At 46.3% G+C, this 22,314-nt stretch overlaps 8 protein-coding genes; 2 read left to right on the forward strand and 6 right to left on the reverse strand.

Annotated features, from left to right (window-relative positions):
- Positions 1 to 277: 277 nt before the first annotated feature.
- Positions 278 to 1,205, reverse strand: FFUJ_05329 (uncharacterized protein; the record flags this gene model as incomplete). XM_023578526.1 has 3 exons in its annotated part: positions 278 to 321; positions 378 to 754; positions 817 to 1,205. 3 exons carry the CDS (start codon positions 1,203 to 1,205, stop codon positions 278 to 280), a joined length of 810 nt encoding a protein of 269 aa, XP_023431522.1.
- Positions 1,206 to 3,377: 2,172 nt separating this feature from the next.
- FFUJ_14423 (probable cellobiose dehydrogenase) lies at positions 3,378 to 6,277 on the reverse strand (the record flags this gene model as incomplete). XM_023578527.1 has 7 exons in its annotated part: positions 3,378 to 3,749; positions 3,807 to 4,039; positions 4,098 to 4,386; positions 4,437 to 4,561; positions 4,621 to 5,962; positions 6,014 to 6,180; positions 6,235 to 6,277. The coding sequence occupies 7 exons, from the start codon at positions 6,275 to 6,277 to the stop codon at positions 3,378 to 3,380; spliced, it is 2,571 nt and encodes an 856-aa protein (XP_023431523.1).
- A 2,278-nt stretch (positions 6,278 to 8,555) lies between these two features.
- FFUJ_05330 (uncharacterized protein) lies at positions 8,556 to 9,371 on the forward strand (the record flags this gene model as incomplete). XM_023578529.1 has 2 exons in its annotated part: positions 8,556 to 8,652; positions 8,758 to 9,371. 2 exons carry the CDS (start codon positions 8,556 to 8,558, stop codon positions 9,369 to 9,371), a joined length of 711 nt encoding a protein of 236 aa, XP_023431524.1.
- Positions 9,372 to 10,351: 980 nt separating this feature from the next.
- FFUJ_05331 (probable GAP1-General amino acid permease) lies at positions 10,352 to 12,474 on the reverse strand (the record flags this gene model as incomplete). XM_023578530.1 has 8 exons in its annotated part: positions 10,352 to 10,742; positions 10,805 to 11,015; positions 11,078 to 11,484; positions 11,542 to 11,663; positions 11,737 to 12,019; positions 12,091 to 12,100; positions 12,158 to 12,252; positions 12,308 to 12,474. The coding sequence occupies 8 exons, from the start codon at positions 12,472 to 12,474 to the stop codon at positions 10,352 to 10,354; spliced, it is 1,686 nt and encodes a 561-aa protein (XP_023432799.1).
- A 2,929-nt stretch (positions 12,475 to 15,403) lies between these two features.
- On the forward strand, positions 15,404 to 16,167 carry FFUJ_05332 (related to aldehyde dehydrogenase; the record flags this gene model as incomplete). XM_023578531.1 has 3 exons in its annotated part: positions 15,404 to 15,577; positions 15,782 to 15,925; positions 15,988 to 16,167. The coding sequence occupies 3 exons, from the start codon at positions 15,404 to 15,406 to the stop codon at positions 16,165 to 16,167; spliced, it is 498 nt and encodes a 165-aa protein (XP_023431525.1).
- A 677-nt stretch (positions 16,168 to 16,844) lies between these two features.
- On the reverse strand, positions 16,845 to 17,864 carry FFUJ_05333 (uncharacterized protein; the record flags this gene model as incomplete). XM_023578532.1 has 3 exons in its annotated part: positions 16,845 to 17,401; positions 17,459 to 17,531; positions 17,586 to 17,864. The coding sequence occupies 3 exons, from the start codon at positions 17,862 to 17,864 to the stop codon at positions 16,845 to 16,847; spliced, it is 909 nt and encodes a 302-aa protein (XP_023431526.1).
- Positions 17,865 to 18,232: 368 nt separating this feature from the next.
- On the reverse strand, positions 18,233 to 19,458 carry FFUJ_05334 (probable taurine dioxygenase; the record flags this gene model as incomplete). XM_023578533.1 has 4 exons in its annotated part: positions 18,233 to 18,390; positions 18,438 to 18,812; positions 18,862 to 19,185; positions 19,236 to 19,458. The coding sequence occupies 4 exons, from the start codon at positions 19,456 to 19,458 to the stop codon at positions 18,233 to 18,235; spliced, it is 1,080 nt and encodes a 359-aa protein (XP_023431527.1).
- A 472-nt stretch (positions 19,459 to 19,930) lies between these two features.
- Positions 19,931 to 21,114, reverse strand: FFUJ_05335 (related to selenocysteine lyase; the record flags this gene model as incomplete). XM_023578534.1 has 2 exons in its annotated part: positions 19,931 to 20,946; positions 20,994 to 21,114. 2 exons carry the CDS (start codon positions 21,112 to 21,114, stop codon positions 19,931 to 19,933), a joined length of 1,137 nt encoding a protein of 378 aa, XP_023431528.1.
- Between the last annotated feature and the right edge of the window lie 1,200 nt (positions 21,115 to 22,314).

Consider the following 22,314-nt stretch of genomic DNA (forward strand, 5'->3'; position numbering starts at 1 on the left):
TGTCTTGTGGTCTCTTTTGAAGATGAAAAGGTTATTGGTGACTTGATTTGCAATCGCAAGGAATTGATTGCGAGAATCAGATGATAGGGAAAAGTGCCTGGGTATTTTACCATAGGTGCTGTTAAGACCCAAGAATTGCAGTGGCTTCTTACAGTATTGATCTAAAGAGTATAAAGCAATTGTATCCGCCTTATCGACTGACTCTGTGTTCCTATTAGATACATACAAGAAGCGTCTGTCATGCGAAACTGAAAGTTCGGAAGCTAAATCGACATTGTTAGGCTTTGTACGATTGCTTGAACCATTCAGAGTAGATGCTCTCTGCAAATGAGTTATACGCAAGGTTTTATTTAGGTCAGGGTGCTTGCCATGATGACCAAAGGTGCCGTTTTCAAGTGAGAAGACATTAACAGTGTTGTCGAGCTCTGAAACCAAAAACATGATTGTCTTCTCTTTGCTGACTTGAGAAAAGACAATGTGACGCGGTCCAGTTCCCGGTAACAGTGTAATGGTCCGAATCTGTTCCACATGTTTCGCATCGTGGGCCTGATATATGTAAACACGATCCGCACCTCGGTCAGGAACAGCCATAATATTTCCGCTTGGGCTGAAGATGGCCGCATGTGGGTTCGCAATCTCCTGCGAATCTCCAGTTCCGGGGCCAGGATGCTTGAGGTTATAATGAAAGACGCTTGCATCGTGACCAAAGTTGCCAGGAGAGGTCAGTGGGAGCACAGAAACTGTAGAGCCGTCACTGATTCGTGAGTAAGTCAGAAATTCGAACCGCTGCTGCAAATGTATTGATTCATTGCTTACATATTGGCTGACGATAACGTTTTTCCATCTCTTGAAATGTCAAGATAGACTCCACCATCGCCGCGGGATGCTACTGCATCGGATAGCTCAAGAAATCCATTAGGCAGCTTTTTGAATGCGAAGATACCGCCACTCGTAGACGAATTGTCAGGGAAGTGTGTTCTCGAGACAGAGTACAGGTATTCTCCCCTAGTATATAACCATCCTGGTTGATATCCTGCCTCGGTAGTACCAACTAGTTGAATACTTCTGTTGCTAGGTTCAGAGGGATTAAAACCCAATGTGAGTATACCCCGCTCTTGATTTGCGACGCGAAGAATATGGACATGCGGTTTTGCCCATACCCCAGAGCTAAGAAGTATCACCGTAAATACTGTAAGTATAAACATATTTTAAATTTCAAAAATTAGATTTCCGATTGGACGCAGATTTACTGGAAACAATTAGTGGAACGCAATGGCTCTTAAGTACTTACGACAACTTGCTGTAACTTGACTATGTCTTAGTGCTGTCATAAAGCACGCGAGATATGCTAAATACGATCGTGGCTTAGTATGACATAGTAAGCTTACGACGCAGAGTACTCGGTATGATTCCTGGTTTATGCCTCCCGAGTTGAGGAATCTATCGATGTGCCGCGTTAACGGTCCTACGGACTTCTGCTAATGCCGGCGGACATCTTCAAAGTCCGCACACACAGTATTAGCGCCCAGCCCACTCAATAGCAGTGAGTCCACGTGTTATCCTGCGGACGCGGACTTGTAATGTTCCTTATCCGAACCCGTCCAATCAAGAAAGTCGGTGTGATATGGCAGAGTAAGCTTGATACCAATACGTGTCTTTATAATCCGGCGTGATTATCAGAGCCTAATAATATATTTGTGAGCTTTTGGTACAGTCAAGGGATGGTTTGTGTCTGTATTGCCTTTTATGCGAAGTCGCGGTGTTAATTCGACATGTCAAGCTGGATGTATAAAGTTTCGTCAATCTTCTCACAACACATTCAGCACATAGTTCCTGTCGTGTTCGAAATCCATGACACAGAAGGTCACCGCTGTGGATAACCAAGTCCTCGATACCTTGCTAGGCTTTCCTACAGATCGAACCACTCTGGGGACTCGTGCTGAATGACAATCAGTCGCTTTCCAATGTGACAGCAAATATGCTCAGGATCGTCGAATAAATTGATATGGGTGGCAACTTTACCAATATGAAATTCTTTGAGTTGTAAAAGGTCAACATTCGATTTTGTCTTACAAGGAGAACCATATATTGACAGCTCATGGTTTCATTAGTACCTATTCCAAGATGTTGAATAGGGCTCGTATGGTGGCGAAGGAAACTGTACGAAGCCGGCACAAGAGACTATGCCCTCCTTGGAGGACCTAGACAGTGAAGAGAAGATATTCCGGGGTTGCTAGGGCTTAGACTCGTCGGCAGACTCATTTCAAGACACTTGACAGTTTTAGAATTTTCACTGGTAGGTTATGACTGGGTTAAGGGCCGGCAAGTGGTACTGCAGTGCTTGATGCGCTCCTTTATATGTTTTTATGGAGGCAAAGCAACGGAACTAGGTCAGTGGTGCAGCCAGAAAACCACACTACCAAGCCAGAGTTGGACGGGACGGTTACGCCATCAGCGAGGATGAACTGCTGGAGGGGGAGACGAAGGAGAGCATCACACCAGTGCCCAGTCCTCCGAAAGAAGGAAAGGCCGCGCCTGCTGAATTGTCACGCGGAAAAGAAGAGCTGCATTGAGGGAAGTAAAGACGGAAATGAATGGGAATGGAGTCGAGGGTACAAAGTAAGTTTGATAATACGAGAGATGGCAGACCCAGATGAAGAGACTTCTCTGCGTCGTCTTGACTCTGCAGGGGTTAATAGTGCAGTGATTAGAAGTTTACCCATATTGATAGGCCATCTTCGTCTGGGATGACACCCTTTTTTGACAATCGGTAACAAAGATCATGCCTCCGAGGGCTACCGAAAGGAGACTACCAAACGCGGACAAACAGCCTCCGAAGTCCCACTAGTGCAACTATCCACTTTTGTAGATTATGTACCTACTTTCATGAGTCAATTTGCAGAAGTTCTGTTAAGAATCAGTATCGATTTCTAACTTTCTGGCACGCTGTTAGCCAGAAAGAAACTCGTGGCCGTGCGCTATAGTATCCTGTGAACCCTAAGTGAATCTCGATCCTCGAAAGAGAGGTAGCATTCGTCATCGGAGGCTACTTAACAATTTGCTTCTTGGCGTATTGAGCATGACGTGAACATGAACTGCTGGCGGCCAGGACGCAATGTTGACTACCTAATTACAGGGATGATAGAGCGAACGCTACGAAGGCACAGAGTATTCTCAATCCGTTTTATAAGTATAACGCGTCTTATTGTGTATTAAGAGGCCGGGACTGTGATGATAGTCTTGACATGTGTAGTTTGCCTAATGCTTCGTAGTATCTATCGACCTAACCCTCATGATGTAAGAGAACCTGCCCGTTTCTCACATTGAAGCTTTAGCCTTATGGCGACGCAGTTCAAATTTTCCTACACCTCCTAGCCTCATCGTTTAGACTCAGGATAGCACTGAGAGTAGAATGGATTCAGAATCTTGCAGTAAAATCCCTTGCCACACTGCATGTTCCCGGTCCACTCATTGCCACCGCACTGCTGGTACTGCCCCTGCGCCTTGGACACGGGAAGGGCTAGGATAGCGGCACTGGCCCTCTCCGCGACGGTGACGATGTAGGCACTGGGATTTGTGGTGACCATGCCTGGGAAGATAGAAGCGTCAGTGACGAAGAGGTTGTCAGTGCCATAGACCTTGGTGTTGAGGTCAACAACGGCCGTACCGCCTTGGCGACCGTCATCCTTGCCGAGCTTGTTGGTTCCAATCCAGTGGTTGGCGCGGCGGTTACTCCAAGAGACGACCATCTATATATATCATTAGGCCATGCTTTGAGCGCCAGCAGAGATTCATGAAGAACTTACATCATCGACGTATTTCTGCGAAGTGACACCTGGAGCTGGTTGGAGCCACTCTAGGCCCTCCACTCCAGAAAGAGCTTTACGAAGGTTATCAAGGGCTTTTACAACAGCCTTCTTGTCTTCTGCATCGTTGAGGTAGGGGTTACCAGAGACGACGGTGTTGAGAGCACTTGTGATAGTCATCCGACCGCGTGACTTGGCACCACGGCCAAGGTACTGGCTAATAGTGATGGACTCTGATCCACGAGTTAGTTCTGGTCTGATATATTGTACCGAATGTCAAGGGGTATTTACTGTTGCTAGTCTCGCCGAGACTAGGCTCAACGCGAGCTGTCCACTGCATAGATCGTACACGGCCATCAGCACCAGAAATCTCGTCAAAGATGATCGGGCCAATGTTAGGGGCAGCTTGAGCGAGAATGCCGGAGCGTGCGTCTACCTCCAAGTTAGTCATGATATCCAAGTTGCAGAAGATGATTGAATACTGACCCAGGTACTTGTTCTTATCCGAGGGGATTGGGTTATCATAGGCCTCGTAGAAGTCGTAGAACACGACGCTGGGGTGCTTGATAACAGTGTCGGTCTGTCATGCTGTTAGCCGGACAATCAAGTTACTCTGTGATATGCACTTACATTGGTATGGTCCTCGAGATTGTACCCAACAGGGAGGTTAATCCACTGATCTTTGGTGATCATGGAGCCACCATCGCGACTAGAGTTGGCGACAACGCTGAGCTGGTCATCTGGGCCAATACCACCTATACAGAATGATTAGAACTAACAAACTTTGGCAGCATACGGGTAAGACAAGACTCACTGCGAAGAAGGATCTTAGCACTGCCAAAAGTGCCAGCCGCAAGAATAACGCGACCAGTTTCGGGAGTGAGCTTGACGGTACCGGCATAACCAGCACCGGAGAAGGGCTCAACCTCAAGGCCGGTTACGTGACCGCCAGAGCGAACGACACGTCTTACTTGGGTGTTGGTCCAGTACTTGAAGTTGTTTCGCGCTTTGGCAGAGACGAGATAGGTAGCAAGGGGACCTCCTCGCTCACCTCCGGAAAACATAAAAGGTGGGTGGGTATAAGTACGGTTCTTTGCACCCGGCTTCTCAAGAGCGTTCACTTCGTTCCAACCGGCCTTATCAAGGGCTCCAGCGACAACCTTGAAGCCCTGGTCGAGGTATAGCTTACCATCCATTGATGGGTAACGTGTACCAGGAATGCGACCGAAGACACGCTGCTCGTACGTGGTCATGTCTTTGGCCTTCCAGCCATCGGGGAAGTTGAAGTCCCAGTCTGTTGGATTGGGGCGCCACCACAGACCGGCGTTAATGGCGGTGCCTCCACCGAGAACACATCCGGCCATCTGATCGGTATCGGGACAGGCAATGCCAGAAGAGTCGGCCCAAATCTCGTTGCAAAGACCAGGAACATCGAAGCGAGTCAGGTTGGTGCCTCCAAGCCAGTCTGGCTTACGAGTACCGCCCCAACGGCCAGAGGACGGAGGTCCCTTCTCGATCAGAAGGACCTTCTTGCCAGCCTCGCTGAGCCGGTCAGCGACAGGAAGACCACCGGCACCACCGCCGACAACAACATAGTCGTATGTCTCGTCAGGAACAGGTGTACCGCTGGGGGCAGCGGTGGAGGTAGGCTGACTGGTTGCGGTGGAAGTAGGTTGCTCACCGCCGCAGTTGCCCTCAACAACCTTTGTAGCGAGCTTAGCCCATGTGCCATACTTACTGTTGAAGGCATTGCTTGTAAGTTGGCCACCGAAGATGCTCTGGGTTTCGTGCTGGAGCATCCTCGCCTCACGGGGGCACTCGGGGTCAATCACATCCGTGGTACTATGAGCCCACCCGAGAACGGCGATCGAAGACGTGGTTGCTAATTGGCCCGAGTTCCCGTCTTGTGACCACGAAGTGCAGCCCTGGCAGCGGTAGATAAGAGTAAAACCATCCGCCGTAATACTGGAAGAAATCTGGGTCAGGCTAGCCTTGCCCTTGTACTGGACAGGCTCGACCTGAGCGTTGGCCCAGAAGAAGGATGTCAGAATATCGCCGTCGTGGGGGTAGGCCATGAGTAAGAGCGAGTTTGTCATGGGTCCGCCGTAGGAGAGACCGCACCATCCAGTGCCTTTCCCGCTGGGAGTAGCGCAATTCTGTGTACATGGTCAGAGAAGAAGAGCTATTAATATCGAGTAGTTCCTTACGAGGTATCCAATGAGCTCATCGGCGTTTGTGGTCTGGCCATCTTCAGGAAAAGCGAACCCGAACGTCATACGGGATCCGGATGCAGTCCATGTGTCGAACACGATCCCAGTGTCGGGGTCGGTGTAAGATACGGGCGTTGATTGTTGAGCAGACACATACTGGGTAACTTCTCAAAGGTCAGGACTCTAAAACTGTCGAAGCGGAAGATCTTCAGACTCACAAGGGGTTAGGGCCAGAAGCCATAACGAGCGGTAGGAAACCATGATGACGAATCCCCGGTCGACGATTGGTGAAGGCCTTGGGAAGATTCAAAAACAGAGCAGTAGGCGCATTCATATACCGACGGGAGCCATAATTAGCCAAGGTGCAGTCGAAAATGACCAAGGACCGATGCCGTATTTAGCTGCTACGTTGGACGTTCCGAAAGAAAGCAAAATAGGGTGCGCCCTAGCAGGGGTCTATGTCGGATGAAACAAACCTTATCCCTTTCCCCAGTTGACGAACGGAGACCCGGGCCTTGTTTCCAACATTATCTTTATGCTTACCATTAATCTGCGACGGCAATTCCTCTAACCCAAACAAACTCATAGTCCTTCATTCTACAAGAGCCGATTCAGGGAGCGAGGCGCGAGATGCGTGAGATGTGAGCGTCAGCTATCAGATCTACCAACTCGATATATCACTGCCACTAATTAAAGAACACTGGCATTTCGAATTCTTTGGCGTATATGCATATGGTTCTACTTCTGCCGTATCTTTGCTCAGCCTCTTTTCGACGCGACCCTTTCACCCAAGATTGTTATATTACCAAAAGTGTACGGAGTACCAAGATCCCGTTATTTCCAGAAGCGGGTGTCGGAGGCTAACGCTCCTTTTCTCCCCGCAACCATGTGATGATGGCTGAGCGGCACGGTGCTCCGCGTCCGGGCTCCCCTGTTCAAGCACAGCCAGTCAGATTGATGGTGCGCTCGTAGGGCAGGAAAGAAAACTCAGGACCTTGTCTCCAAGTTAAGCGATGAAAATGCTTAGGTAAATCTAGCCTAAACTTAGGGGTTCCTTTACTAAGTTTATTTGGTACCCATCCAAGCTGCTCTGTAATTATAGTGTAACTAACGTTGGCGCCAAAATTGCCGTCCAGCTTCGTGAAAAGCATCTCACGCGTATGCGAGCCCTATACATGTTTTATATTAAACGACAGGGCAATATTTACACTACCCAGATAACTTTAAATTTCTCAAACCCTTCTTTGTTGGTGTTGTCATTCTTCCTCCTCTAGGCTGAATTGCCACCTTTTATTATTCCATAAAAATAGCTACATGTCGTTAGGCGATGCACCCCTCTGGATACCGTCTCAAGACAATAGAAACAGCGGCGCCAATAAGAGTAGTCACTTCGTCTCCGACTTGAGTCTACGGATGAGGAAGCCCGATATAGCCTTTTTTAGTTCTAGACATTGCCAATTGGGTACGGTGGAGATTGAAAAGCAAGAAACCCCATATCTCTACGCCCTCGCAACATAGACACCATATCACCTTATCTTCATCTTTAGAAGTCACAAGCGGGCTTGAGTCGGAGCACAGAAACAAGCCTGCAAATGTTGTATCCGTTAACCCCCACTGGCGATTATGGTTGCTAGCGGTAGCTCTGCTCTGAAGTGTAATAAATAGGACAATTAATAGACTAACCTCTCTAATGGTCTCAGCCCTCTCGCCCTATACATAGAGAACCGTCGCAGGGAGAAAATTCAAACCTGAATGACGAGACGTTGTGTAGGCTTGTATTGAATACCTGTACTGCTTTGCCCTTTACAGTTAGAGTGTTGATAATTTGGTTAGGTTTGTCCTACTGATTCTGTGTTTCTATATAAGGGGCTATGGTTCTTATAGTAAATAATTCATTAGCTCAGATGGATTTAAGCTACAAAAACTGCTGTGGCAACTCTAGCTTGGTACCCAATTAGGTAGGCAATTCATATCCTCCAATATCTTGAAATACTTAGTAGAGTGAGGGCAAGCTATTATTACTGCCAGGCTTCTGACCTTGGTTATAAGCTAATTTACAGCCTTTATAAACAGTTATCTTATATCTGTTACATAGTCTGGTTAAAATATAACGGATCTCTAGCTCGTCTTTAAGAGTAAATTAATTCAAGGGTAAATACTATTATAAATATTTAGTATATTAAATAAAAATAAAAGAGACAATAAGTTTAATATAAATAAATTTTAAAATAAATAAAAACTCTATAATATAATATTTTATTAAGTATAATATTATTTATATAAAACTATATTAATTTTTAAATTAAATAAAAACTTTATTACTTTTTAATTTTAATTTTTAAATAATATTTTAAACTATATAAAGTAATTTTTAATAGTTTATAATACCTTAATTAATAAAATATATTTACTAAGCTATACCCTTACTTAAGTTTAAGTAAATTTCATTCTAGTCTGATTTATTTTTAGTTTTTTAATATAACCTTTTCCCTTTTCTTTTCCCTAATATAGAAAAACCAATCTAATACTTGAACATACTATGGCTCAGCCAGTGGTGGATAATCAACACTATCCTTCCTGGATTAATAATAACGTCTTCCGGCAGGCTCGCTTTCAAGGAGATCCTCAATATAACCGTAGCGTTATCCAGCGACTAGACACAACGATATCTCTCCTAGACGGCCATAGACCTAAGAAATGAAGCTTTTCTATTATACGCACCGCTTACGACCCTGGATCAGATAAGAAATTCGAGCATGCTCTTGATATTATAAACAATATCGCCCAGCATTGGGCTGAAGCCGAAGTCGAGGGTGTCAAGTTCCGGATTACCCGTGGCAAAGAAACAGACTTTCGATTTAGGGATGTCCCTATTGACATTGAGACGCGCCCAAATGAAGAATTCGTACACCGGTGTGAGAATGACGTCCTGGAGGATGAGAATTTGAATAACGCCTCTTTGGCTGCGGTGCGCGAATATTTCAGGACCTGGAATCCATCCAAGGGGTGCAAGTCGGACGTTGGGAATACACGATATGTTGCGTGCATCATGCTCGATGCAGAAACCCTCTCTCAGATTGCTACGGCGCCTAAGGGCTTTCCTCACGGCTTTGGTGTTTACAGCTCCTCATCTTGGGTCAAGATGGTCGACGTGGAGCCAACCCCTGACGAGGCGGTTTACGTACGTGTGCGTGGAGCTGACGATTTGATAAAATACTGGTTTATCCGGAACCTGATCCGAAGCCATGTGTTGACACACAGGAAAGATCGCGATTATCCTGGAGTTCTTCACTTTGGCGACCCGCCGTCAGAAGGGTTTGAGGCATTTGGGGGACCACCTCTTTCCTTGTTTTAGACGTCTGTTATGTATTTCGCTTTACTGCAGCCGATATATATGTAAAGTATATGTGTTGCCCAATTTAAGTCTTGTGACATAATCTTGTAGCTACTTGTGATGACTCTTTCCCACGGTGCGTATTAGAGTCCATAGAAAAGACACAGCATTGAACCAAATATTTCTTCTTTAACCTCACTCACCTGTCTCAGCAGGCCAGATATAGCCGTCTGCGATGTAAATCGTTGTAGAAACTGAGGTTCTTTGGGGATAAGGAACCGCCAGTCATGGTTCGGTCCTATACAGTACGCGTTGCCGGCCACAGGTAGCGCTGAACATGCTGCCGCGTCGGTGCCCAGTCCGGTATTGACCATTAATAACAAATGGACATCGAAACTTGACACCGCACAGATATAAGCTCACGAGTCTTCCTTGCCTGCAACATACCACTGGACACAACGTTCTGTTGTACCCTTAGGTACTTTCGCGCCCTCAGGAGGAGTAATCTTGTTGTAGGTGTATAGATTGAATGGTTGAGGCGTGGTGGTATCGGTGCTGTTGGACGAGGTATTGTTCTGTTCATTCGGGGCCAAAGCATATTATGTTCCCATATACGGCAGTAGTTTCCTGCAGGTTAATACAATTGTAGCCGACCCACGGGTTATAAAGCTGTATATCCCCCTCAAAAGCTTATTGGTCGCATTAGACTCAAGTAGATGGCAATCCTCCTCAATTCGCAGCGGATAAACACGATCACACTTTACAGGCATGCAGAGCCTCGTACCAGGCTCAATCATTGCAGCTGAGCTGCAGTTGGGCAGGCGGTATTGATTCACAATAAAGAGAGAGGTTGATTATACGCCGCGCTTGAGTCCCATCGAGTCGCAAGTTTCATTAGTGCCAGTGGTTTTAACTCTCGTCAGTGCCACAGCTGAGAGAATTATCATCTAGCTAAGAAACTCCTTACTGCATACCCCTGAAATAATACACTCCTGTAAAATTTAAATAATGTTTCGGACAGCGTTCTTAATGTATGCCACAGCACCTCCCTGGTGCCTTTCTTCTCCTTCTGCAGAGGTACCTACAGCACTGATGTCCCTCATGCCTGTGTAGATATCGATGTCCTTTGTTCTGATGAACAATGGGCGATGTTCTGGCACATAGATCCAGCTGTAGCCCTTCCAGACTAAGTAGAGGAAAATCAGTAGCGGACCGGCAAGGTAGAGCTGGAAAAAGTTTGATGCATTCAAGTTAGGACCGCCAATAGGATAAAGCGCGACATAGAACTGGGCGATCAGAGCAAGAACGCAGACAAGCAAGCATATCCAAGAACCCCAGACGCCGCAATTGGCCTTGTAGGGAAGCTCGTCCAAGGTATGACCGTTCATGGCCCTGTTCGAAGTTAGTCATCGGAGGAACAAAGCAAGCCAGAAAACAACAGGTGATTTGCTTACCAGGCCTTGCGAAAGCGGATATGAGCCAGAGCGATGCCACCGTACACGAAGAGGATGGTAAGACCTGACAGTGACAGGAGCCAATTGAAGATCGTACCACCATTATGTGCCAGGTTAATGAATGCTAGCAACCCGAAGAGAAGCTGAAGAATGACCACGGGAATAGGACGACCCTTTTTGTCAACGTAGGCCATTTCCTTTGGGAACATTCCTGCATAGTAAGTGTTTGTTAGCGTCTCAAACAGCATGTTCATATTATCACGCAGCACGCACCATTTGCAGCGAGAGCCTGAAGCGTTCGAGTCGAGCCAAAGGTGCACGAGTTAGCAACACTCATAACGGCGATCAGGATAACGGCGTTAAAAATCGATGGCAGGACCTTGATGCCAGCAAGCTCAATTGCAATGACAAAAGGCGACCCTTGCGACGCGGTAGTCGCACTGCCATACAGGGGGCTGTTTGCCGGTACGACAAGTCCAACAAGAAGAAGGTTGACGACGTAGAAGATACCGATTCGCCATGCGACCTGGTTCGAGGCCTTCGGAATCTCCTTCTTTGGGTTGGCTGTTTCCGCAGCAGCCAGTCCTGTCAGCTCGGTGCCAGTGTAGGCGAACGCTGCAGTGACGAAGACGCTGCAGAAGCCGTGGAAGCCATTGAGGAAAGCGCTGTAAGGATCGTTCCTGTTTCAAACTCAATGTTAGCCTAGTTCAGCCACTTGGAGGCATGCATAACATTACCAGTATCTTCCACCGATGTAGCCTCTGTCGTCTGTTGGAACGCCGCCACAGTTGATTATTATTCCCAGGATGATAAAGCCTATGCAGGCGAGTATCTTCATCAAACTGAGAGCAAATTCGACCTAGTTCAATAAGCGGTCAGCTCATTTCCATATCTCTCAAGGCTGAGAACTTTTCAGACAGTCAGGAACATACCTCGCCGTATCCCCTGACGCCAAAGAATTGAATGACCACCAAGGCGACAAGTAGCGGGACGATCCAAGCACTGTTATTAATACCGTGCGAACCTGGCCAGAAATGGATCATGTTGCAGGCAGCGGAGATCTCGAAGGGAAGGACAGTCAGCCAGCTGATGGCGTACTCGATGCCGCACGCCCACCCGAAGGAGGGATCAACGAAGCGGCAGATGTACATGGTGAAGGCACCGTTGATCGGATACAGGACAGTCATTTCTGCGAGGGCCTGCATCATGAGGTATCTAAATGATCTATGTCAATACCCATCAACCGAAGGGAAAGATGCTTCGACTTCCACGTCGAGGGAACATACACCATGACACCTGAGGAAGACACGCGTTAGCTATCGCATCACGACCAATGCAGTGTGCACAACTTACCAACAATTAGGAAACCAAGAAAAACAGAAGCAGGTCCACCAGTCTGAAAGGCAGTTCCAGAACCGATAAACAGGCCAGCACCAATTGCACCACCACTTAGAAAAGCGACCGTTAGTTGCTATATTTGAGTACTTGACATTAAACCCTTACATGGCAATCATCTGCATGTGCCTGCCCTTGAGATTCTTATGGAGGGGATTCGTCGCCCCGGCCTCTGGGTCATCGACAGGGGACTGCCGGCCGGCCGCGGGATCAACCGTACCCGATTTGTAGTCGGGGGCATCGCTGCTCCCATTTTTTTCATTCGTAAGACTCATCGTGACGAGGACGGAGGAGGGGGGGAGACGGGTAGGAATGGGAGAAGTGAGAAAGAAGAAAGAAAGAAAGGTAGAAGATGGAAGGCTACCCCAATTTTAAAGCTCCAGGTAAATCATGTGCCCCTCCTATGGGAGCCATTGCTTACGCTGCTGGCACAATACTGCCTTCCTCAATGGAGAACTCCATACGGAGTGCGGCAGCAATCAATAGCTAATGCCTCCAATTGGCGATGGTTTGGCGATAAGCCGCCTGTTCCAATCTTACTCCACGCCATGGCACTCGGACACTCCGTCAACGAGGGGAAATATGTGCCGGCTCATCCGTCCCAGGAAGCCGCATAGCGTGACAGGTGATCCTTCATTCAGGTCTTCAGACACTCGGTATCGTGAGCTCTGATATCATTGGTGGTTCTCCTGTGCTCCTTATCATGCTCGACACAACTACCTGCCATTTGCGGAGATGCGAGTAGTACATGTGGATTCCGGGCGACGAGATTCAGCTTCCCCAAATGACCTAGTTGCGGCCAAGGCAATACGCGAATGCTTACTCAAAGCTTGTCTTATGACCTTTGCCCTAGGGGTGTCAAAAAGAGTCTGACGCGAAATCCACATTCACCATACAAAATCAGATCTTTACGTCAGACGTTTTCTGACACCCCCTAACTTGCCTACCTGAGTTGGGCGTAGATTGCAACGAGGTGCGCGACTAATGTAGTTAGCTAGCTCAAACCCTGGTCAAGGCAGCGTGCCGGTTAGCCGAATGGTAAGCTAGTGCTGCGAGCTACTGGTAAAGACGGAAACCTACACCTGCACCGAACCTGGTACGTTAACTAGCACGTGACCTTTATACCGGAGCCGGGGGAATGAAGAGAGCTATAATTGGTCGGGATTAAAGGAAAGAGACGAGACGAATTGAGTTAGATTAAATTGTGCAGATACCCTACATAAGACTTAGGCAGCTAATAAGACTCTATTTACCTAACTCTTTAGCATACATGCCGTCAACTGTGCTTATATTAAGTAATTGTGTTGCCGTAAATAGTAATATATCACGATATTAATAGTTAAACTAGGGACCAAATGCATAATTTCCAATCTGCGGTAAATAGAGAATAATTCTTCTTATTGGATAACCCTCCCGGTTTGATCCTGCATCTAGAAGATCTTAAATGCCTCATCACAAAGCTTGTTCCACGCTTTACCGACCACTCAGATCGCCTGAAGCCGTGATACCTCATAATCACTTTTATCGCTCTTGCTATTAACTCAGATGTCTAGCAAGCAATAAGCCAGAATGGATTTTCAGCGCATTTAATCTCAATTCCTGGCTCTTGCCAGGAACCAGATCTTTACGGATAATGCTACAGGATCTCAGGTCATCCAAGCCTGCATTGATTCGATCCGCCAGTACTTCAGTAACTCCAACGTGCAGCCTGGAACCCCTTGTTTTGGGCCTGAGGAAACAGCCGACAAGATTCAAGGCGGTTAAAGCACTTGCCAACTATATAAACGCTTCCGTTGACTAGGTTATCGCGTCTGCATTCATCAACAAGGCTGCGTGGGATAGCCTTGAAAGCTTGTGTCACTTTTTCCTTACCCCATACAAGTGCCAACAACATGCTTGGCCTGGCTTGCGGCAACTTCGAATTCATCCAATCCATTCCAACTGTGTGTAACTACATTTCGGAGGTCGGTTGGAATCACATAAAGGAACACAAGGAATCGATCCAGGATATGTCCCTGACCTAAATCAAGACGCGACCTGAGGATCAATTAGTGGGGGAGCCCAGCCATGACCGCAATCTCCGTGTCCTTGTCATTAGTTGTTCTATGCGATGAGGTGCTCCAGCTTGATCGTGATCAAGTAAGGCTATTTTTAACAGGGTTAATGCTTTATATACAGTAAGTGTGCAGTGCATATACAGTGACTTAGACTTCCGCATTATCTGCTAGCAGGCCGAGGTACTGTTGGTGCAAATAGTAGAACTCAAGTGCATTCACATAGACTTGCCTATCCAGGGCTGAGATCCCTAGCTGACTTCTCGATGACAATGTCACAGTTCGTATATTTCTGATAATGCCTAAGTTCCGTGAGATACAGCGCCTTATCGTCCAAGATAAAGCTTACCAGTATGGGTAACCATTTCGAGTCTACGAGATTTAAGATTTTTCGTTCTGGTGGGTTAAAAGGGGCCAGAAACTTTCGTTGAGGTGAATTATGCCGATGAGTATCATGCCAATCTTGCGATGTATGTCAGCCAATGAGATTATTATTTGCTTATCTTACGTTATTTCAAGTCATTCGTTCTACCTCTTTCTGCTATATTAGGGTATCTTGTCGTAGGCCTTGTGATATGTAACTGCACTGGCGCCACATCTCTACCTGTTTACAATTAATTGATTAATAGTTGGAGCTTATAATATCTTAACAAGATATATCAAGCTAATACACTAAAAGATACTAATTAACTTGAGGCTTCTAAAGGTAATATATAAATAGCCTTTATAAAGATAAGGCTCCTAATTAAAATTAGAATAATATACTTTTATAATAACTTAATTAGTAACCTTATTGGCAGCTGCTAGGGTTTAAAAAGCCGGCCTAATCCCTTATTGCTAGAAGCAGAAGAAATTCTCACATAAAGAAATACAAACTATAAACCACAAGAATGCCTCCTGTTCCAAGCGGCAGGATTGCTTTCCGGCCATTAGCCAACACCTGTTCACAATTCTATTCCATTTTTGATAGCTATCAATAGCAACGGCATCTCAACTCCTCTACCCTTCATACAGCTTGTATTACGATGGTGGTGTCCTGTCTCCAGCAGGCCAAAGCCGATTTGAATCCATAAGCCCAGCGTCAGCGTCAGTGCTTGCCGAGTATTCTGAAACTTCGACTCATGATTGCGATGCTGCCGTTAGCTCAGCCATGCAGGCTTTCCCCAACTGGACCCAGACACCCGTACTTGAGCGAAGCAGAGTGCTGCTCCGACTTGCACCGATTCTGCGCCAAAGCAGCGATGAAATGGCAATAATGGAAACACGCGATACTGTAAAGGCGCTCTCCAAAACCAGCACCGTCGATATTGCAGGTGGTGCGGATGTTTTTACTTTTACGAAAATCTCATTGGCGGAGGGCCCTGAACGGCGAATCCATTCCAGTCGATGAAACTGGTCCTGTCGAAATTTATAAAGAGCCCCTTGGGGTGTGCTTAGGGATTGGTGCATGGAGCTACCTGATGCAGATGTGAGACTTGTTGACCCTTCGCACGCATTTACAGGCCATGACTAATAATTTTAATCTCAGCGCTCTTTGAACGCTGCTATGGCTGCTGGAAACACTATGGTTTACAAACCATCCGAGTACACACCGGCCCACGGTACTGTTCTTGCAGCCATCATGACTGAAGCTGGATGCCACCCAGGTATTTTCAATGTTGTCAAGGCAAAGGTTCTGTTGGAGCTTATCTCGCTTCGCATCCTCTCATTTCTAAAGTCAGCTCTCCCGGTCAGGTCTCCACTGGCAAGAAGTTCGCAAGGTCAGCTGTTCAGGGTATGAAATATGTGACGATGGAGCTGGGTGGCAAGAGTTCTCTCATTGTCCCGCCAAACGACGACATTGAAGATGCGTTAAGCGATGCTATGATGGAAAACTACTTTGCAAGTGGCCAAATCTGCACAAATGGAACTTAGATCTTTGTTCCTGTGAAAATGCGGAAGCAGTTTGAAGAAGAGCTTCAGAAGAAGCTGCAATTGCTCAGCGTCGGATCCCGGAGGACCCCAAAGCGAACTTTGGCCCTCTCTCGAGTTAAATGAAGTACAACAAGGCCATTTACTACATTCGCTATGGCCTCGAAATTGGTGGCGCCCGGCTGGTCTATGGTGGAAGAAAAGGCCAGATGATTTCCCTTCTGATCTATCTAACGAATACTGGGTAATTCCAACTGTCTTCAGTGACTGGACTGATACGATGAAGATTGTAAAAGAGGAGATTTTAGGTCCAATCATGCCCATCCTTACTTACGAGAATGTAAATGAGGCCACTGCCCAAGCAAATGGTACGTCTTTGGGCCTGGCTGAAGCCTCTTTTTGACCCCTCAACTCTATCACAGCAAAGGTGGCTTCAAGCCGGGATTTTATAGATAAACACTTAGGGAGAAGGACCAGCTCCAATAAGTGTTCGGGGTTATAAGATATGCGGTATAGAAGTAGAAAACAGAAGGAAAAGCCTTGCCGGATGGCATCAGACCAAGAGAACATTCATTAGTGAGCGAGGATTTCTTAATAGTATCTTATCTTAACATAGCAGAACCTGCTGTATCTAATCATAGATTTTTCTCACTGTCTGCTACTTCAGTAGCCAGTATGATTTATATCTTCCTACCTTTTAAATAATTGTAGACTTCCATTGACTCATGGACAAGACCCTTAAGCTTTTCAGCATTTTCCGCTCCAAAGTCCTCCACCCATCGCCCAAAAACAGCATCCAAATTGACTCCCCGAGAGCTCTTTGAGCTGTCAATTGAAGTTGAATTCCAATATTCACTCATGAACTTGAGCTCGCGACAGCCAGCGTTCTCAGGTGCTTTGATCGTATCCCATTTGTAAAGGATATGTTGTTCATCCATGCTGAGTGAATTGCACAGCTTCTTGATTGTAGGACTGCCATCAAGAATGTCGTCCGCATCAACAACAATAGGTCTAGAAGGTTCTCCAACTTTGAACAAGAACCAGTCATAGAGCTGGCGAGAGTACTGATATGTCGTATAGAACGCCCATGACCTATCAGCAAGATCAATGGAACGAGCGGCGCTTTCGGCTCTATACCAAGATTCGAACGTGAGAGCCGGGTGTCGAATTAGGAATATTGGTCTCCATCGCAGGAGGAACTTGTCAGGGAATATGGTTGGGTTTGTTTTTACGTCCTCTGCTGAGTGAGAACAACCCTGTTGATGAACTATAAAAGAAGGTCTCGGATATGTACCCCACATATGCTCTGAGAGCTTACACGGCTCCCAGACGTAGAAGGTATGTTCTTTAAGGAACATAGACATATTCTAACACCATTAGAGACAAGCTTACCACGGGTTCATAAAAGGGAAGTAACTAACCTGAGTTTTGGCGACCTTCAGCTCCTCGTGAATTTCATCAAACCCCTCTTGGAGGAGACTTTCAAAATCTCGACGTTGCTGATGGGATACGGAATTGATTGGCCCCCAGTTGAAAGATTCTCTTGCAAAGTCAAAAGCACGTTTGAAGTGATAGTTCGACTGAATCCATCCTGGTTGTCCCGACAGCAAACGGCATAGGACATGAGAACAGGTACGGTTGAGAGCAAATAGAAAAACATCCCGAGGGCCAGTGGCATTACTGTCGCCTATGCTTGCCATGGTGTGTAATTGTTGTGTGGTAGATGAGTTACTGGTCGTTGTGTGACGCCTATTTGAGTCAAGATATTTAGTAAGAGAAGGAAAAAAGAACACCAGGATCGACGTTAAATATATTTATATGATCTGAAAGAGGTGCTCACAGGCTTTGGATCAATTGATTTACTATAGCTGAGCTAGGGATGCAGTTGAAGCCACTTTTTCTCTTAGAATTTCCTTCTCATTGTGGTTTCAAAAGCCCATGGACTTAATTTATTGCCTATTCTGGACTTTGCATTTCCCAGGTAATATCCGCAATCATCTCGTTTGGCAGAACACATATGATTTCAGGTTCAAGCAGTAATATATATTCTTCCATATTGAAACAGAGTTTAGTGTCCTTCCATAGCCAATGCTTCGCGGCGAGTCTTGCTTTTGACATCAAAGTATGGCTTCTCTCCAATTCCAACAGCGCGATGACCTGTACGTGGACCAAGCCCAGCGTAGTCAAAGATAGCAGTGTGATAAACCGTACGATTATCCCAAATAGCTATAATCTAATTAGATGACTGGCAAAGTTTGGAGATACACACTCACCAAGATCATAAGGATTCTGCCAGCGATGCCTCAGCTGACAATCATGCTCCTCAACAATCATTTGCAGGAACCAATCCAGAAGACGCTTACTCTCATCAGGTGTAAGTTCATTAATACTCTCGCAGTGATTGCCAACTGCAAAGAGACTTTTCCAGCCTGTCACGGGGTTGGTACGAACGACTGGATGAGTTGTTGTGAGAGAATCACCCACGTTGTTTGGGGATCCTCGTGGCTGGGTATATAGTTCGAATCCCTTCTCCTTAGCTACGCGTGGCAGTCTTCTCTGCGAAAAGCTGGCTGTTAAACCTTCAAGAAACTTGCGATAATGAGGGGAGATCTTGTCATAGATTTCACATGATGAAGCCCACATTGTATCTAGACGCTGTTAGGGTTTGCGTTTTGCTAAGGGAAGAGATAGAATTACCTCCACCCGTTGGAGGCATCTTAACCACCTTCAAGATTGAGTAATCTGGAGGGTTTGGCTCATAGCCAGCATCAGTATGCCAACTGTTTCTAATATCGGCGGGCCTGTTCTTCCAAAGGTCTTCAGCCGGGTTGGTAGCTTGGTCAGTCGTGATGGTATTAATGTGCTTCTCTTCGTCAGGATTGAAGTTTTGTAATGGATGAACATGAAGTGTTGAAGACTCGGGCTTGCCAGTGAGCCTCCCCAAGCGATCGGCAAGCTCCATCTGAAGTTCATTGGTGAGGTCTTTCTGGGCGCGAAAGAAGACGACACCACGTCGAGATACTGCTTCTTTATCAATTGTGCGTTATGAGAGTCAATAGATAATTTCTTACTGGTGATAGCCAATTCGCGGATGAGGTCATCGCTGTTGTCAGCTTTTAACCACTCTGCGACATTTGCGTCCGTAAACTCCGTTCCTATGACTGGAGTGACGCTGAAAGACTCGTACTTGTCCAGTAAACCAATTAGCTTGAGAGGCTCTTTGATGAGTTTGGTGTCGTGAGTGGCTTTTCCATTGCCATGGGATGAAGTTGTTTCGATCTGAGAAGGAGACATTGCCAAACGGTAGGATGGATTAGTTCAAACAACAGTTGAAGTAGAGAAGTAGTACTATTAAGTGTAACAGAGCATTGAAGATTAGGATGCGTATTTATTTCCGTAAAGACAATACTGGGTTATACACCCCTCGATATATCGAGGTGAAAAGGGAGCAAAGATAATTTCCAATGTCGTCATATGAAACCATAAGCGTCTCATGTGACAGAACTCTCTACGGGAGCTTCTGAAGGACCGCGGCTCTTTACAATCAACGCGGTGGCAAAGGTTCAAATTACAGCTGACGAGGATGCCTACAAGATGGCCATCTTAAATTTCTCGAAAAAGAGTTCTCCATAACAGATACATAATAAGGAACCATTTCACGGTTTCAGGAGTAACCAAAACGCTTTTACGTATTGCTAGCAAAATACCGGAATTATTCTATTTTAGCAAGCTTGATTTTTGAAATACTGCTCATCGTTGATTGTGTCTAGAAAGCTTCAGCGTGCATGGCTACTGACCCAGAGTCCCCGTGGCTCAAGCGACGCACAGCGCGATCCAAAACTTCTGTAAAAGTCCTCATCTCATCTATGGTGTTGTAATGCACCAGACTTACCCGTATGATACCATCATCTCCGCGTCCTAGGATATCGTAGACTGTACGAGGGGACCAACAGTCTCCGCTTATCAACCGACAAGGTGACGTTTCGTGAATCTCGTTTGCGACCTGATCAGACGAAAGTCCGTTTACAGAAAAGCTAACCAGAGACACGCGATCGTTACGATCTGATGACTGTGATCCGTACACAGTGTAAAGATCTGGGTTGTCTTTCAGATAGCGAAGGAGATATCCGGTGATGGCTTGTTCATGAGCAATAAGGGGTTCCCAGCCGATTTGGTCTTCCAGATAGTTGATGATAGGGACAACAGAATGTTCGAGCTCAATGCAATGATTTCCAAGGCCAAGCTTGATGGACAAGGCATTGGGCTCGAAGAAATAGTGATTGAGGCTGGTCAGCCAGCGCTGTTGAATCCGCCGACGAGCGTAAAGCTGAGAAATATGAGGACCAAAAACTTTATACCAACTAAAGATGTAAAAGTCGACATCCAGGCTTTTAACATCAATAGGGCGATGAGGTGCCATTGCTACTCCGTCAACACATACCATGGCGCTGGGTATGGTATGAACGAGGTCTGCGATGTCCTTTATGGGCTCGATTGTCCCGGTGATATTTGAAACATGGCCACAGCAAACAAGTCTTGTCTTTGGGGTTAAAAGTGGCCGCAGTGATTCCAGGGTGAGCTTGGGGTCTGTGTTGTATCCATTGACTTTTGGGGGAGCCCACCATTTGATGACTATACCTAGACTCTTTGCCAAGGCGCGCCATGCGGTGATTCCAGCTTCATGGCAGAGTATAGATACAATGATCTCTGAGTCTGCGTTGAGGTTTGGACGTAGAGAATTGGTCAATGTTCGCAACAGGCCAGTTGTCGAAGGACCGAACGCTGGTCTCGTCAGGAATATTACACCAAAGTCTTTCAGCAGAAATTACCAATTTCGTCAGGATCAGCATTCACGAAGGAAGCTATTCTTGCGTATTGAGCAGCGCGGTTCTGAACATCAACATGGCTCTTGGAGTCCATTCCCCGTAGATTCAAGAGAGGATAAGACATAGTTTTGACAATGCTTTGTTAAGTGTTAGGATATTTTCATAATGTTATTCAACTTGGAATGGACGACATGCCTCTCTATAGCGCCCTTGTGGACAAGAGAGCCAGCGCCATTATTGAGGCAGATAGAGCCCTTGTCAAGGCCGGGGAATTGCCTCCGGACGAATTCGGAGGCAAGTTGCGGAAGACGTCTGCGAATTGTCATGACTGTAGTAATGAAAAAAGCTAACTTGGACTGATCCGATATGCGCATGCGACAGGGAGGGAGATGTACTCTTATTGAGAAAACCTCCCCTTCACCTTCAGCCTTACCAAGTTTGACCATAATCGTAACACAGTGCACATACTTTGTTCCCCGCCCCGTGGATACGTACTGAAAGTCAAGGTACGCATTGCCAGGCCACGTTCTCTCTTAACCGTGTTATATGGTACATCTTGATTCTCAGCACTAATCCACAGGAGAAATGCACCGTCTAGACGCATGCGATATCTATATAGTCCACTGTTCTTATTGCAGGTGTTTGTCTGAGATACTAATTAATAATCTCCATCTACGTGACTACATGACATGCCCAGTGGATTTAATTACGGTCAGACTGTGCATTGGTCCTTGTGACATGTCATCTCGCCTATCTTGGTCTCAAGAGTTCAAGCCCATCATACAATTGTGGAACACGATCAAATAATGTATAAAAACCCATAATGACCCGCGGCAAGCTAATCACCTCGGGGGCTTCACTTCACGTGGATCTATCAAAACTATAAGACATTCTGAATTGCATATTAATGCAGCAAAGCCGCCCAATGCAACTTGTCCCAAACTAAGGCGAGAGACGAGAAAAAGGAAAAGGGCAAAGGAGCCCATGCCAAATGCAGGCGAATCATCGGAGCTGACCCCGACGGTCCGACCCTCCATTGCACGGAACCATGTCCAATCGATACGCCACCTGCAATGGACCTGCAATAATCAACAGCAGTCCCGACCTATTGTAAATACGGCACGAAGAGGGGACCTATAAGAACTTGCTTCAAATCCACATGGCCCTGAATTTTTGTTTATTTTCATGCCTAAGTGGAGTCCTTCGACATAGCAAACACTTGAAGCAAATGCATACATGGGACGGCAGAGGATACAGCGGCGCCTACATGTTGACGATCTCCATATACTTTGGTCCTAGTGCGTATGGTATACTGGCGTCTGAA

The sequence above is a fragment of the Fusarium fujikuroi genome, chromosome FFUJ_chr06 (genome assembly GCF_900079805.1).
Source record: "Fusarium fujikuroi IMI 58289 draft genome, chromosome FFUJ_chr06".
NCBI classification, from domain to species: domain Eukaryota; kingdom Fungi; phylum Ascomycota; class Sordariomycetes; order Hypocreales; family Nectriaceae; genus Fusarium; species Fusarium fujikuroi.